General features: G+C 45.4%; 1 protein-coding gene across 1 annotated transcript; it reads left to right on the forward strand.

The window, feature by feature from the left end:
• Positions 1-3495: 3495 nt before the first annotated feature.
• On the forward strand, positions 3496-17299 carry T265_15035 (hypothetical protein; the record flags this gene model as incomplete). Its single annotated transcript, XM_009176313.1, has 10 exons — positions 3496-3610; positions 3645-3704; positions 3739-4137; positions 4179-4251; positions 4479-4998; positions 10188-10267; positions 10312-10383; positions 16704-17013; positions 17054-17222; positions 17253-17299. Coding segments are annotated over 10 exons (1839 nt in total), but the record flags the coding sequence as incomplete, so codon positions are not given.

A 17299-nucleotide genomic window follows, 5' to 3' on the forward strand; every position in this document is an offset into this window, starting at 1 on the left:
CCACTTGGTGTCCTCCAACGACAGACCGGCCACAAACTCAAATCGACCACATTGCCATCAGTTACCGATGGCGCGGATCAATAACTGACTGCCGGTCGTTTTGGAATACATTTGTGGACTATGACCACGCGCTCGTCCGGAGTCGCTTCTCCCTACGTTTTCCGGGGCCGCGTAAGGTGCGGACGAATCGCCTGGCAAGTGAAATATTGGCAGATCCGGATGTCAGACGGACTTACAAGAATCATCTTCTAGAGTCTTCCAAATGCTCCACCGTCAGATTGAACTCATACTGGGACGAGATTGCCACCTATTTGCGCAGTGCTGGGAATCTTGCCTGTACCACGACCCAAGCACTTGATATCAGACCGAACGGTGGCACTACTTAAATCTCGAAGAAATATCCCAGCCGTGACGAACATAAACCGGTGTGAAGAGTTATCAGACGTCAAGTGAAAGTGAGCTTGTGATCCGACCGTGAAGTATAGTGGACACAGAAAGCCAAAGAAATGGAAGAGGCCCAGAAAGCCGGAGATTATTTCAGTTGATTCGTGCGACCGGTCCCCGGAAACCACCTGCGAGTAAACCATCAAGCATCAGAATGGAACGACCATCTCGAATAAGGAACAACGCCTTGAATACTTCGAACAACAACTATCGTGGCCACCAGCAGTTACTCATCTAGAGCCCATGGGTGAAGTAGAACCCTGGACGGTGAACGTGGAACCACCTACGGCCTCGGAGGTTTACGGCTGCTTACGTTCTCTCATGCGCCACCGAGCTATTGGTCCGGATGACCTTCCACCCGCACTGTTCAGAGACGGGAGTGAAGTCCTCAGTCAGCACTTGTCTGATCTGTTTGCTTGCATTTGGGAAAAGGAGTCTGTCTCAGACAACTGGGTTGAATCGGTGATAGTGCCCGTTTTCAAAAAAGGGGCGCGTAGTGAGTGTGGTAACCACAGGGGGGTCAGCTTGGCCCCGGTCGTACCGAGACTGTTGGCATCAATTGTGCTTCGTCGCCTTACGTTGGCTCGCGAGATACTGACTCGAGGGCAGCAAGCGGGATTCCGGCTTGGTAGCGGTTGCATTGACCAAATCTTTACCCTGCGTCAGGTGCTAGAACAACGCCATACGTATAAGCGACCCACAATTCTAGTATTCCTGGATTTCCGGGGCGCATTCGGTTGTGCAACGGGTACTTCCATTGAAGAATTTGTCCAGCACCAGAAGCTGTGCTGGTTGGGACGTGTGTTGAGTATGCCGAACCATCGTTTGCCGAAGAGAGTGCTGTTTTCCATGCCCGATTCAGAGTGGCGTAAACAGAGAGGTGGCCAACCCTTGACTTGGCAGAGGAGTATGAAGGAGATCACGAAACGCTTGAGTGCTGTCGGTGCTACTCGCCTTCCGAGATGGGGACCGCGTGGTCCTCACTGTGCTTGGTCGGAGACACTACAAGATATGGCTGCCAACCTATGTCAGTGGCGTTCTTGTTGTCAGTTTCTATCCAGATCGCCTGAGTGAATGTCTGGAGGTGTAGGCACCTCGGAATGATTGGTAAGCTAGCACGAAGTCCCACCCCCGTCCACCTTTACTGTTTCAAATAAATCATGGTTGTACGGCAGTGAAGCATCGGTGTTGAACACTGATGTCATGCTGTCGATGATTATGATTATGATTATTATGATGATGATGATGAGATAATAATAATAATAATAATAATAACAATCGTTCAGCTGTAACACCCCTTCAGTGCCTAGCTGCCGTATCACCAAAAGAAAGCAATAGGGCTGGGATAATGCCAGGTTGCTATAGCCCAGAGAGGAGAAGTCGAGAGGCAGAGGTCGGGTTCGAACCACGGACCTTCCGGCCAGTAAATTCACGCTTTGACCACAGTCATCTCACCCCAGACAGTAGGGGTCAAGTAGTTCCCATCCTGGAAGGCGAATCACACCGACAGCATCCCGACGTTTTGTGTTCTTTCATACCTCTGTCCCAGACAGTGTCAAGTAGTTCCCATCCTGGAAGGCGAATCACACCGACAGCATCCCGACGTTTTGTGTTCTTTCATACCTCTGTCAGGTCAGAGGTGAGCCACCTCCCTGATGTTGCTACTCTGAATTGGGCGCGAGAAGTAGCTTCTGCCTCGACAAAGGATTTGGTGTGCGCAGTAGATGGCCTAACCACCTCAGCTTTTGGCGTTGGTCACATTCTTTGATGAAAGTCCCTGTTGCACAACCGAACAATCGTTATCTAATTGTTTTGTTTCGGATTCGTCTACGCGAACTATGGTTCTGAGACATCGGTTTTCGGAAACCTGAAGACATCTCAATTCTGCTGGGACACGAAGATCTCTTACAACTTTTCAATACCTCTGCTATTCACTAACCATTTCTTAATAGTTTTTAGGCTCAGACTTCATTGATTTCACTACACTCTTGATGAACAACAATCTGGGTGGTTGAGATAAACTGAGTACGAAAACCGAAACGATTCTGCAATGAACGAGGCTATAGCATTACCCTTTTTAAATCAAACAGTATTTCCTTCTGATGGATGAAGGCCGAGTGGGGAATGGTGAATAACGATGTGCAAAGAGTGGTCTATGTCATTATGCTAATCAATATACTGCCCTCTGACTTGTCGGTAAATGAGCTGAATGTGGTATTTCAACACCACCGATCCTCATTACACCCAATCCGTTTGGTAGACTAAGGACTGTTTTGAGACATGTGCGACTTTACGTAGGTAGCTTACCTGACTGAAAAGGTCCACAGCTTGCTTAAGACGTTGGAACCTTTCAATAAACGCGCACCTCCAACGGCTTCTCAACTTATTACGGCTGTATTTTTATGAAGAAGCTTGGCAGCTGATGGGAAAAATATCTGATTATTACATAGATCTTCTAGAGGTCGAACGCCAATCTACCTCTCAACCAACAATAGGTTTCGTGTATTGTCAGAGAATTATTTCATTACTCCAGAGTAAGTTCTCCGGTAAAAAATCAAATTTTTTCTTATTTTAGGAAGTTCATGTGAAGTTAGGTATCGGATTCGCTGGACAATGTAGATTCCAGCTTCGATGATTACGTGGTTTACGTCGGTTAGAATACTTCTGGTGAACCGGGTGACATTTGTATCAGCATATACCTGCCTCATAGTAGTTGCTACACTCAGTTATCCGACAACCATGTGCTACCGTACGTACTCGGTTGCCCTCAACTCATTGGCCATTTTGTCATTTACCTGCTCTAATGAGCTCAAGCAGTCCTCCCCCTATATTCGTATTGGCGACACAGTCCATAGTACAAACATGCATTATTTCTAATCGCTAAATGGAGCTGATATAAACTGAATTAATTCATCCCAATCTCACTCATCATTGAATGAAGTCGTAATGAATGGATGCGGTGTGGAGCCTAACAATGGGCACGTGCTGGTGCATCAACTATTCAGCCTCACATAATTTAATTTATGTTTCCCATGTTATTGCACATTTTAGCTTAATGGAATTTGATAGCATCTGTTGCGTCTACTGCCTCCATGACCTTAGCGGCGCATATGTTGAGTGCACAGACTGTTCCGGTGTCATCTTGTGCTTGGAAGTAAGCTGCCCAGTGGGGCTAATCTGTTGATGTTCATCTCTTTTAGTGCTTTTGCAGTGGTGCAGAGGCAGGAAGTCACAAGAAAACTCATGGCTACCGTTTCAAGGTTAGTTGTGGGATACTTTTCGGTCAGTTCCCAGTCGGCTTCTAAGAACGCTTCAGTCTCAATATTTGGAGGCTGGGCTGCAAATGAAGAACAGCAACTTTTGGAAGCTCTTGAACACTATGGTGTTGGTAACTGGTATGTTTACTACTCACCAAGTTCCAGTTTATCATCTTCTCTTTTTAGGGAAGATGTATCACTTAAAGTGGAGACGAGAAGCCCATTGGAATGTATGGAACACTATGGAGCTTATTATCTGGATACTATGCTTGGATCTAATACACTGTGTCAGAGCGCGCCGACTCCACGGGTGACCGATCACACGGCCGATTCCAGCCAGTCCACTCCCACTATGCAAGCTTCACCTGCTGTTTACATGGAGGTAGAAGATCAACAGCTCCTTGGCTATATGCCTGCTCGTGGGGACTTTGAGAGAGTAATGGCGTAAAATGCGGTCCCTTTAACTGATACTTTCAGGATTATGATAATGATGCTGAGAGCATTCTTTGCCGTCTTCATCCTAGCTTCTCATACGACGATCTGGAGGATGGTATGTTTTCACCTTTCCAGAATGTTCGATGCCTGTGCTAGATTGCACTCATTGGACCTATCATTCTTATTCGGGTTCAGTGTGATCTCTGGGTAGAAAATTCCATCGTATACCTGATTTCTCAACCCGTCCGCATGTAGTTTAGTGACTTCAAGGTTGACAAAACCTCTTTTGCATCCACTGCCCTTGCCCCTCTTTATTCTCTCTTCGTTCGTTGTGTCCTTCAGCTTTGAAGGTAGCCCAAGTGGGAATTTATATGCAAAGGCTTCGAGAAAGACAACGACGGAAAGAGATTGCCCGAGAGCACGGACTTATTGCGCCAATCCTTGCTTTTATCCTGAATAAGCGACTCAAAAAGCGAATTCCGTGGAAAAAGCGAGCTGCATCTGCTCATGGTCCAGGCTCACGAAGACGCGGTCGTCCCCCGTCTCCTCGGCGCCACTTGCAGCTGGGTAAATGTACCAGCCAAAAAACCACTCCCATCAAACGGACATCATTCGACAGTTCGAGTCTTCTTTTGGAACCCCAATCGTCATCTCCACCTCCTGGCAGCTGGCTGGCGGCACCATACGTCCTAAAGGCTTCTGGAGCGACTCGCGGTACCCCACTGGTTGCTAGCGGACTGGCTACCAACACGCTACCGTCCAGACTGGCCACTACCCAGTCTCTCCGTCCTAACGCCGTTCGCCCGGGTTCCTTTCTCCCACTAAGAGAGAATTCTTATTTTCCAGAGAACCACACCGTTTTGTAAGTAGTTTTGTGTTCACTTTGTTGTGCTACATGGGGGAGCCCAGGTCAAGAATATTTGCAATTCATTCTGAACCGTATTTTTTGTGCTGTTTTTCACCACTCAATTGCAAATCGTTAACGTACAGTTCATAACCCTACTTCTCACTATCAGCAGGCGCGATGGTTGTGCAGTTTTAGCGTAACATTATCATTTTATTATTATTATTGTTATTATTATTGTATTATTATTATTAATAATATCAATGGTGGCACCATCATAGGAGAACACTGGTACAAGCACTCCAAAATGTGAATATACCTTAATCCTGATCAGCTTGCTTTATAAATGTTGTCCCTTAGAGCTAACAGGAGTGTTAACTAGAGTGTTTAATCTATTTTCAACATTTTCGCGATATGTCTGGGTTATTCATAATCATCTCTATTTTGCTAATTCAATTATTAGACTCAGCGGCCAACTGGTCCCCTTTTCTATATGTGCCTACCTGTTGATGATTTGGGAAAATTGGGCAGGTAGCTGAACGTTGGGGGGTAGCTGGGGAGAAAGCAATGATTAGTGTAGCTGAGTTCCCCGGTACTGAATTTCATACTTCGCTACCAAGTCATTGTTTGACCTCTGGCTCGTTTCCACAATTCACGTGGTTGTGCGAAAAGAGCCAACTGGTATACGGAGCACGTAGTCAAGCCAGCACAACCTGTGTAGTGTGATGAGCTCATCTATCGTGGTCGTGTTATTTTTTTACGTGAACCATTCGATGTGCTTCAGCATTACTAATCCGGTTTTCCCACTAAACTCGGACAATGCTCCGAAGATATTGACGGTCAAACAGGGAAAGACTTGGCTTCTCGACGCGCAGCAGCCAGGTTTCTGTTCCATATATATGGAGCGCACAGCAGCATTGTAATCTCGATCATTGGCGGATAGGCTGAGGTCACGCCACAGTTGATGCAGGTTCACGTAAGCTGCTCTGACCTTCCTAACCCGGATGGAAATGTCATCTTTCGCGAGACCACCTGAACTGATACAGCTGCCCTCTACTACCTCGATCGGCTCATCCGCAGGTATGGGGCTAGGGTTCGAGCCCTTCCGGTCTTACAGCAGCATTTTGAAGATGTGAAGCGCATGCCAAACCGTGGGGTTAGATTTGAAAGGATCTATGTCGTCTGAGTACTCGATATGTGTAAGCGAATGCAATGGGAATACCTTGACCCCATAGGTGTCAAAGGCTGGTAGTGAGTGTCGATAAGGCGGCAAGGTGAAGAGAAAAGGTGAAAGAGGATAGCCTTGCTTGACGCCACTTGGTGTGGTGAACTCAGGTGAGGGCTTCCCGTAGATTTTCACGCGTCCGCGGGAGTTGGCCTACAGCTGCTTAAGGAGGGTCAAGAATTTTGAGGGGACACATTTGCTCCACAGACACAGCCGTAGTGCTTGACGGTCCACAGGGTCAAAGGCAGCTTTCAACTCAAGGAAGACAACCACTGTTAGGCACTGGAAACAGTGTCAGTGTGATCGGAGTATCCTCTTGCAGGGAGGAACCCAGGTTGGTTTTCATGGATCTGTCTTTCCAAGGGTTCGGTCAACCTTCGAAGTATAAGACCAGGGAGCACCCTTGATACCACGGCTACCAGGCCGATGACATAGTGGTTTTCACACAGTGTCCGCATACCCTTTTTGAAAATAGGAATAACTGCCGAAATGCCCTATTCTGCAGGCACTTCCTCTTCACTTCATATCGTACCAATTGGTTTTGTCAGATGGGTCACCAGTGGTTCTCCGCCTTCTTTGAAGAGGGCTATGGCGTTCTCACGTTTCAATACGGATATTTCGTATTTCATTTATCCTCCTGACGGGTGATTAAGGTTTACATTCCATCTGTCCGTATTCACTGTCTCCAGAATGTATGTTGCAGGAGGCCAGCTAAGCTGATCTTCGAAGTGTTTGACACATCTTTTCAGTCGACGTTTTTGCGAGTTAATTAATGAGCCGCGCTTTTAATTTATCGTTTTACTCACCGTTGCTCTCCTAGGGTCAGTCGACCGTACCAGTTGATACAGGGCAATGCTGTTTCCGGTGGGAAAGTCCTTCTCCACATCCCAAGCTTTCAATGTCCGGCAAAGCTCTCAGTCTTTCTTTAGGCTCTTCACTATTTTGCGTTTAATGGATTTGTGTGTGCTGTCATACTTGTTGCCTGCTCGTATGGATTTCCTGGCCTCAATCAGAATTAGTGATACTGACTATGTCCAGTGGTGTTTCGATTGTATCACAGAAGTCGGACAGGCAGCACTGAACGCCGCTAGCATAGCTCCTTTCGTATTTCGTCGTGCTTCGTCAACGTGATCACTACCACCACAGAGAGTTGTTGAGCTAGCTCAGGTCGACATTGTTGAGCCATGCTAATTTTTTTTCAAAGGTGGTGATTGGCATGCTTCCTGCTGACATGTGAGGGCCTGAATAGAAACGAACCATCAAGCATACCCACACCATGGCGTAATCAGAAGCAAATAGTGTGCCCCAAAAGAAACAGCAGTCCTAAACTGTGGCCCTCCACCGGTGTCTGACAGCCGCGTGATCCAGCTGGGTCCACGGTTAATTTGCAGTTGGTGGCTGCCAGATTACGCAACGCGAACATTTATGCTGAAATTTTGTCCTGACCAGAAATAGTTCATGATCGCTGAACAACAACGACAACAACTGCTCTCCGTCATCTGCGCGACGTGCGTCTACTCCGAACCAACTGTCCAGGTGTGATTCCATGGAGCTCGGAGGCCTGACTCGGATATTCATATCATCCGCAAGAATAAGATTTTCAGTGCTGCTTGCTTGACGAGTGAGCCCAGATAACTTTTGATAGAAAGTGTACACCTGGGCGTCAGAACTGTAGTCCGTTAGGGTATAAGTCAACACTGCAAACAACCACTGTTTTTTATGTCGTGAGGCATTGAACCTGATTGGTCTGAGTAGCCGAACAGCGCAAAGATTACTGTTAACTGGGTTCCAATACAGCAAAGCGCGTTCAGCTCTGAGACTGAATGCAACTCTCACGCCATTTATTCCACGATTCATCGCTCCTGTATCACCGGACACACGGAGGTAGGAATGGGGAATAGCTGAGTTCGTCTTTGGCATTTTGAGATGCATAACTTCGGTCGGGTCTTGTATGCATACTTCGGAGATACAGCATATATCAATTTTAAGGGAAAATAAGGTTTTAGCAAGCATTGCCTGTTTTCCAATTTGACATTTAGTACAGACGTTAAAAACTCGCGTGTAGAAAGTATCTCGTCGATCTATCAAGGTATTATTTTGTTCATTGTTAATGGGCGGTGAGAATCACCAAGCACATCGGTCAGATTGGAGTCGAGATGGCTCAGTGGTTACAATGCGAATTTACTGACCGGTATGTCTGTGATGCGAACACGACCTCTGCCTCTCGACTTCCCCTGTCTAAGTTTGGGCAACCTGGCAGTATCTTGTCCCTCACGCTTTCGTTTGGGCGGCTTGGTAGCTAGGCACCGGGGGATGTTACAGCTGAACGATGATCCTTTTTTTATTGGCCAGCTAACTGACAGTCAAAGGGCTTGGAAACGTTTGTGTGGTGAGAAGGGTTTGGGGAGGGACATCGGTGGATACAGACCTGTGAGGGCAAATGATACCTCCTGGTTGCGCAGGTCGAGGAAGGGGGTTGGTTAAGGAACTGTACTTTGATTCTTGGACTCAAAATTCACACGGACTCAAATCAGTCAGGGACCATGCCCTTAGCCTCTGATTCAAAAGTCTGACCTGTGAGACAACGGGCAGTAAGGCTTTATTCGGGGACCCCGTCCGTAGCCTCTTACCCAGAAGTCTGAATCACGAGGACCTGGTTGTTAGGTTTTCTTGGTGGACCCTTCCCGGGGCCGATGACTCAATAGTCTGACCTGTTCGGCTGCAGTTCGTTGGCCCAACACGAAGGCGCAGTGAGTAAGACATTACTGTGGTGCGGTCGCGCACAGCAGGTCCCTTCTGAGCAGCACCGGACTCTTTATTTTTAAAATTATTTCGACCGTATTGAATAACGCACCAGGCGATCGGAGTGTGGATTTTACGGCCGACTTTTTCTAAACCGTCCTTCTTTGGGGAAGGCAACATCTCTACGTCCATGAATGTAGACATGCTGGGGACCAGCGAGAAACACCCTGCAGGCTTCACAGTCTTATCGCAGAGTTCAGTATTACTTCACCCCTAGACTGCCTCGTAGCACAATTATTGGAGTACGAGGTTTCGTTGCTCTTAGTCTGACTGCTCACCTTTGGCTTTGCCGGTACGGTTGCACCTTGTGGAACGAAGTCCCAGCCAGTGTAGCCTTCAGGGTCATTGCAGCACTCAAGCCCGACCACCGCGTCAAGGTGGTAGCCTTAGGTCGGGTCAGTGGTCACCAAGGAAAAACTTATCCCCGCAACATTATCAATAATATCTCTTGTCTGCTAACGGGGATTCATCCTCATCATCATCGAAGACACCAACATCACTGCTGACACCAATGTTTCACTTCCGTAAAATGTAACGAGGATTACGTGAAATCTTACATCATAATTCGCCCAATGTTTATGATTTCACGCTTGCGAAGTTTGTTTAAAACCCCATGTGAACCCTACGATCGTACGGCTAAGGTGACTCACAGGAGTTTAACAGCCCTGTCGGAACCAAGCTAGTCTGAACATGAAGGTCTGATTTCCGGATACATGTTGCAATTTCAGCCCAATTTCGATTGGTTTCCTAATGAGCCTGTCTTTATGCACGCGGACCGGGGCATTCCAAGTACTGTGGTGTGTAGCCCCAACATCATGGGTTGCTGAGAAGTCGCTGTCTGCCGGTGGTTACCTAAAGGTGCCCCTTCTCTCTAGATCGAAAGCCCTGAGTTCTTCCACTTTGTTGAGAGGGTTGTCACAGTACATGATTCAGACTTTAATGTCAGAGGATTTCGTATTTAGTTAGGCCTACCTACCTAAGTTTTCCCCACAGTATTTCGGCTATCGCATCTTATCACCTTGAATTTACAGTCATAGATTGGATGGATTGGATGAATGTGCTCGAGCGCCGGTCATTTTAATGCGAACGTGATAGTTCTTTCAGTTGAAAACTTGTGTACTGCATTCGTACTTCAACGATAATGTACAATCAAATGGTGTGAATTCTCTCATGATTTCAGTTCTTTGAACGAGAAACTAAAGCCGTTCCTTCGCTACTTTACTGGACCGCAAGGCAAACACTTCATGGACAACCTATATCGTAAGACCTTATTGCTTCTATAACCTAACTGTGCATGTTTTTAGGTGAGGAGCTTCTGAAATTTGAAATAAAGTATCTTATGGATTGTCACGCGAAAGGCAAGGTGAAACTAAATAGTACGTTGTCGTGTCCTACATTACTTACACAGTGTTTTCGAAACCTTTCCTGATCACTTACTGAAGTCTAGTTGTTTTTCACTTGTTTTTCGCCTGTCATTAGGGTAACAGATTTTCTCGTTATTTACACGAACGTGGGATTACACGATGGCTCGTCTAATCATCACCTACTTCTTCGCACAATTTACCCACACTCCACCGTTTTCTATATGATCCGATTATTCGAATAACGGGAGTGACTTAGACCATTGCATTACTTACGTTTCCCCGCGTAATTTAGTATTTTACGCAAATCAGCATATCAACCTTTCAGTCCCCTGACCGAGCGTAATGTAGGTCACTAGTTAGGGCATGAACTGCGTGTTGGGTCCTGATTCTAATCCAAACTTGACTTTTCGATTTTCCCTATCTAGCTCGGTAGTGTCTTAGCTTCTATTCTTTCTGCAGGCTACATGGAAATTATGCATGAACGATTTCGTTTGCGGTCTTGACCAGCATTCGGTATGGAAAACTCAGCGAATAGGCATGGAATGTTTCCGTGATTATGAGACTCCGTGTTACTAATCGGAAATAACAAACAGCCAATAGTTACTTCGGTTAGCTGTTTGGTGTTGTGACCACTGCTTTTGTACCCATCCATGACCACGTTTCTAAGTTTCGTGCAACCAGGTGATGGATAACAAAACCAGCCCCGTTTTCTACCCTATGTCTTCTAGGTGACCATCGACCGTTTCATTCAACTGGATTCAGTTAGTCCCTTTCAGACTAGGTTTAATGACTGTCAGCTGCTTTGATTGTGTGCTTTTGCTAGTTCATTTGGATTCCTTCAGATTTTGCTGATGACTTTTCACGGCGAACTGAACACTAGTCAAACACCTGTAGGTTAAACTCCTTCCTCGAATATAGTCCATTTTTACTTTCCAATCTGCCGTCTCTCAAACCATTGTGCACTCTCTTCTTTGTATTACGGGAATCATTCCGTCTCTACATGTTTGTTTGACACTAAACAAGTCCCCCTTTTTATTGCCCCATTGTTTCCTGAAACACGAAAAACCCGGAACGTTTTTTCTCTTCTAGCTCCTGGAAATGCTCCAAGATACTTGGGATCGCGCAAGAAATGCCATTTTTCAGCTCGATTTTGTTTTCTTCCCCTGATTTAGTCTAACCACATGAATCACAAAGGCACATTGACAAGAACCAACTCATTGCACAGAATAATTGCGGATTAAAAATAAGAACCAATTTCCGGAATTTCATAGTTTGACGTTCATAACCAAAGCAGACCAATAAACAGTATGGCGCATCGTTTAAATTACCCAAAATATGCTGTTAACCATATGGCAGCTAGGACCAGTGTGTCATCCGTATATGGCTGATACATGTTGATAATGGCGATGATACTAATATGTAAACGGTTTAACGGTTTAACTCTGTGATGATGGGTTTTAGATTTACCATCACTGGTTAAGTTTACGGGACGATGATAGCAGTAATGTAGAATTCCACCAGCATCATTTTGATCGACAAATGTACACATCGAGACAAGGATGATATACAGCTCATGTTTTATCCCATTATTATCCCACAAACCAAATACCATAGAAACAGGTTAAACCGTCGATAGGATAAATAAGTCCGGCTCACTAACGCCGAAATGAACAAGAAAGGCCTTGGCTTACGTGTGATGAGTCCTCCCAATAGCACAGCAAGCACTAATGATTGGCGTGCAAATTATCGGTTGGATGAACAAAGTGGCAGTGTGGCAAGTTGCATTTCTCTGTATTACGCGCTGGCCAAACAGTCAGCTGGACTATAAGCCCACGCCTCACATCAAGCCGTGCTTAGTATGTCACCGTGTACTGCAATTTCTTTCCACTTGGCCAGCTGTTTGTTGCTCAAATCGCCCTCATCCATTGATTGTTCGGTACATTGTTTTGATGCGACGATAAACAAGGAATATTTGCAACTTTTCTAAGCCTCCCCATTGGTTGTTGCGCTACTCGAAAGTTGACCGGTAATTTTCACTGATGATCCAAACAAGATGAAACGCTCCGTCCATACCCCGTCCTGATCATTTCTTTCAGCCTGGATAATTAGTGGACACTAGAGAGAAAATTAGCAAAGGCAAGTACCAGGCGACCCAAAAGATAGTGGGATAGGACCAACAATCAATATTCTGTAAATGTCTCCTAGTGACCTTTGTACCATTGGAATTTCCTTCCCCTCCCACCAGATGAAAGCCATTGTTCTGGTCCTTCATGGAAGGCCCCCTTTCCAGACGAACCTGATAGTAAGGCACCGTCTGAATGGTGTTTCTCGTAAAGATGGAGGGTTGTATTAGACATATAGGAACGCTGAAAAATTCCCCCATTGTTGCAACGTTCCGTAAAAGATTTTTCTCTGTATTCCTCTCAAGCCTCTTGACTTTGAGTCAAGTGAGCTGTCTAATTTAGTTGTGATAGCACTTTGTTTTCACTACAGGTGTTTACTTGAAGATGCCCATCTTCAGGAGCTTTGTGTACACAACGCTTCCAAAACCTATTCTTCCTGTAACTCCGCACACTCAGCGTGCGACCAACGTCTTCGGGCGACCGAGAAAAAGACGTCGCAACGTAACCACCCCATGGTATGTTAAAGTTCAGCGCAGAGTGAAACACGCGAAGTAGCAGATGAATCCACACACTGCCTTCATTTACCATTCTATATGTCTCATAGTCATCCATTTGGGAGTAATTTTTATTGAGAATTTTCCTCCAATTGAGATAACTTCCTCAATGGACTTATAAACTTCCTCATTTCACAGTCCGCCTACCAGCAATCTCTTCCCTTTCTACACCATTCTACACAGATTATTCCGTTTTTATTCGTAATTTTTTTAAATAGACTCAAGTATTACCATCCATGCCTTTGTTCTTTCTCTCGTGTTGAACCACTGAATACGTTCTGCTTGGTCAACCCAACAGTGCGCAGACCCTTGCCTCATATCTGCCATGTGCCACAGATACCCGTTTGTTTTTACCCAATTCTGTGGGATCTGACAGTCTGGATGTTGTGAAACAGGTGTGCATGCAAGTGTTGACGCTGACTGACTATCTGGCTCTCTTCGGTTGGATTTTTCAGAATAATCTGGATCGTTTTGAATCAAAGTTCTCGCTCCTGGAGATTGAAATGGCCTTGATCACATTGTGGTTGGAAAGTTACGCCGAATAAATATTTGTTCGTTTCGGGACCAGTGAAACGGGATGAACCAGAAGCCCCAAATCACATTCAACCACGGGAGATAATGCAACAATATGTTCGATTTTGTTTGCAATATTACGGGGCACATAATGCAATCATAAAATTATGCATTTATAATACGTTTTAAAAAGTATGACAGGAAAATCAGCATGAGGTTTAAGTTTCATCCCGTTACGTATGATATATATAAACGAGTCTGTTATATATACGAATCTGGTCAATACACTTAGCACATCAAAGGAACAACATGGGAAAGCGGCTACTCGGTGTCTTTTGGGTGTTTTTAATAAGAAGGGTAGACTAACAGGGACGCTGTTTTAGAGTACTATTTCTTGAGGAGATTACAGAATCTGATACGACCATAAATATGTTGGTGACTGGTAATGATGGTGCACAGGATGTACTGCTTCTGTAGGTATTTGATGAAGTTAGCAAAAGTAATCTCCGAAACCGTCCATTCCTCAACTAAGAGCACGGGTTTGCGAGGATTTCGCTTGAAACCGATATATTTTGAGGAACCACCCACCCCAACCCTGTTTAGGACCACTCTATGTGTATCCGGGATCGAAGTTCCAAAGAATACCAGGTTGCGCTGGTTTTTGTTGTACCGTGCTTCTTTCTAGAGCGACTGTTCCCTATGTACTACGAAACCGGAAGCTCTGGGAGGAAGACCCCGTTATTTCTATCCATTTTTCAACTGTTATGACTACCTTTATCTTTTCTACAAAGGGACAAGTATACCTTCGTAGCTATTGTACTGGATAGTAGTTTTCGTTAGACATCCATGTGAAAGCTTCTGCTTTGAGAATGCAAGTCGTGCTGTTTTGATAATTCCTTATTCTAACTGGTAGATGAAATGTCAGATGGCGTTAAGGTCGATTTCATCGGTATTTTCTGCTCCAAAACATTACTGCTGTCAACTTCACACACTGCGGATTTTTCTACCTTTAACCCGACCGCAAGCCAAGCCAAACTATCGTTGTAAAATTACAAATGACGCCCAAATTTAAAGTTAATTTTATTACTCATGTCCACATGGATTTACCGAAGGTGTCATGAAAGTAAATGACAAACACCGGTGGGGTCAAGTGAGCTTGGAATTTAGGTATCAAGTACGTGGCTGAGTAACTGCTTACGGTCAACTTTGTTTTCGCAGGTTAGAAGACGTGAAAAGACCTACTAAGTTTGGTCGCCTCTGGACTGGTCCTACTTCCGGATAAAACAGTAATAACGAACCCACTCCACCGAAGAAACCACCTTTAGTTAGCTTCTTCAAGGCTTAATTGCTCCAGTCTATAGCCTACCTCAAGCGACCGACTAGAATTAGTCCCTTCTGGGAAGAATATTTTAAATGGTCTTTCGCGAATACTTGTCTCTTATTAGGATAATATATCCCGAGTGTAACAAGTATTTCTTCAACGATCAAATTCACCACAGGAGGGACCAACTTCCGGTGATATCTTCATGTGGTCTTCCGATAGGATTTTTTCAGGGGAGTCGAAAACGGGTCTGAAGGGTTGTTTTGTTGACTAATCAGGCGCCAGTGTATTGTCAAGAGCTGTTAACTTGGGAAATCAGTTTGACCATGAGAAGGAGTCTCGACCGCAACCATCGTGTGTGAACACAACAGTAATTTTGTCACGCTTCAATGCTAGGTCACCGCCTTCCACAGCCTAAGGTCAACACAATGCAGGTCTCCACTTTGAAATACCGCTTAAATTTGCTGCACTAGGTTACGGGCCTCGTTGCGCGGTGCTAAAAAGGAATTCGATTTGTAACAAGTGTTTTAGTGGACTAGATAGTGCCAGTTTCAGCGTAAAGTCATTCCGCAAACAGTTTCTCCCGCAATATCCAAAGTTTGAATGGGTACCGTAGAGGTATAAGACACTGCTATCCTCCTTGAATAACCGAACTCAAAAGTGAACATGAATCTTGGAAGCCAAGTCACGCAATGATGCATTAATTGTGATCACCTGCCTTGCTTGCGTTTGTACTTAATGCCGCCAGTGCAATTTGTGAACCCTCTGGTTACATAGACTTTCTTGAGCGGAATTACCTTGACTCATGTTTTATCTCGTGAAGCTGATGACCAGCGACTTGAAATGTTAGAAGCTGACTTGTTAATTCGGCTGCATGAACAGTTCCGAGGAAGTCCTGAAGGACCTTTCGGTCTTCCTTATTTTGACGAAGATCTAGATTGCTCGATCTGAAGTTGACAGCTGGTCTGCTCATGCTACAGTTTTGCATCTTCCTATCCAATAGTCATTCGTTTTAAAGGGACCGCCCGACAAACGTTGTCACTGCTTTGCCTCTTCCTTAGGGTGACGCCTCACAGACACCCTTCCTGATATTATAAAGTTTTTGCCGGAACTTCGAAAACTTCTGTCATGCTGAAAGATAAGCCAGAGACCTCAAGTAACCAATACCATCACGTACTTGGTTGGTCCAAGTTTAAGTTTTCCTTTATCTCATATCGCCCAGGTGATCCTGTGGCACGCATGTAAATTGATGCCGTGAATGAAATCATGAATCAGCAGAATATCCGAAACTTCTGGATGTCCGAAAGACTACTAGTCAGAAACCCATGTAACTTTTCTGAGTTGATCTCCAATTGCATGAACTCAGGCCAAGAATGTTCATCCAGGTTCAATTAGGTATATATGAAGAACCGTCCGTTTACTATATTGACTGATACACATGACCTTGACTCATTGAGTACTAATAAGGTCAAACAGTTCACGCCAAGAGGACGTCTGGTTCTGGTTGACCCAGAGGGGTTTCATTTTCACCATCAATCAATCAATCACTTCATTAGCTACCATAAGCATCCTTGTTCCAGCTCCTACCGTTTCGACCACCGGAGTGGGAGGGTGTGGAACGTAGCCAGGTCTCGGAAGCAGTGATATTCATTTAGTTTTGGGAACTGGATAGTTACGCGCTAAAGGTCGTAGCTTTAATGCACGAATACCACTGACTGCGTGATTTGGCCATTTCTGCCAGTGTCAGTAATCATTGATGAGTTGAGTCACCGGGTCCCCATCCAAGGAGACGACATTCGTCGACCCAACTAGCTTTGCTAGTTAGTGGTTCCATAATTCGTTGCCAAGTCGTACACGGTCCATCTCTCGACCGCTTCTACACAGCACAGGGCCGGGTGAAAACAGCTCTGCGAGGCAAATGGCCTTCTGGCATGTGGAGTACGTGTCCTAACCAGCTTAACCCATGGAGCATGAATAATTCACCTATCACTGGAAAGTTTCTTCTTCCTAAGGCCATCTGGTGTACCTCAGAATCGCTAATACGATGTTTCTGCTGCATCCGACCAATGCGTCGGAGACACCCATGTTCAAACACTGACATTTTTCGTGTGTCCTCTGCGCGTAAGGCCGTGTCGATCGCACTATCACACTGTAAGCTCTGTCCTTGACAGACGGATTGACGTTATGTTGGCACCATTGGTATCGGAATTTGGCAAAAGCTGTTCTAGCCTTCCCGATTCGAGAAGTAAACTTATCTCCAGCCAGTCCGCCGGAACCTATATAACTGCCCATGTAAGCAAATCGATCTACCACGTCGAGTGGCTCGTCTGCAAACATGAGGTTTGAGTTTGGTCCAACCCAGTCTTGTAGCAGCAGTTCGCAGGTTTGAATGGCATGCCAGACCGTAGAGCAAGTTA

Source organism: Opisthorchis viverrini (genome assembly GCF_000715545.1).
Source record: "Opisthorchis viverrini unplaced genomic scaffold opera_v5_324, whole genome shotgun sequence".
Lineage (NCBI taxonomy): Eukaryota > Metazoa > Platyhelminthes > Trematoda > Opisthorchiida > Opisthorchiidae > Opisthorchis > Opisthorchis viverrini.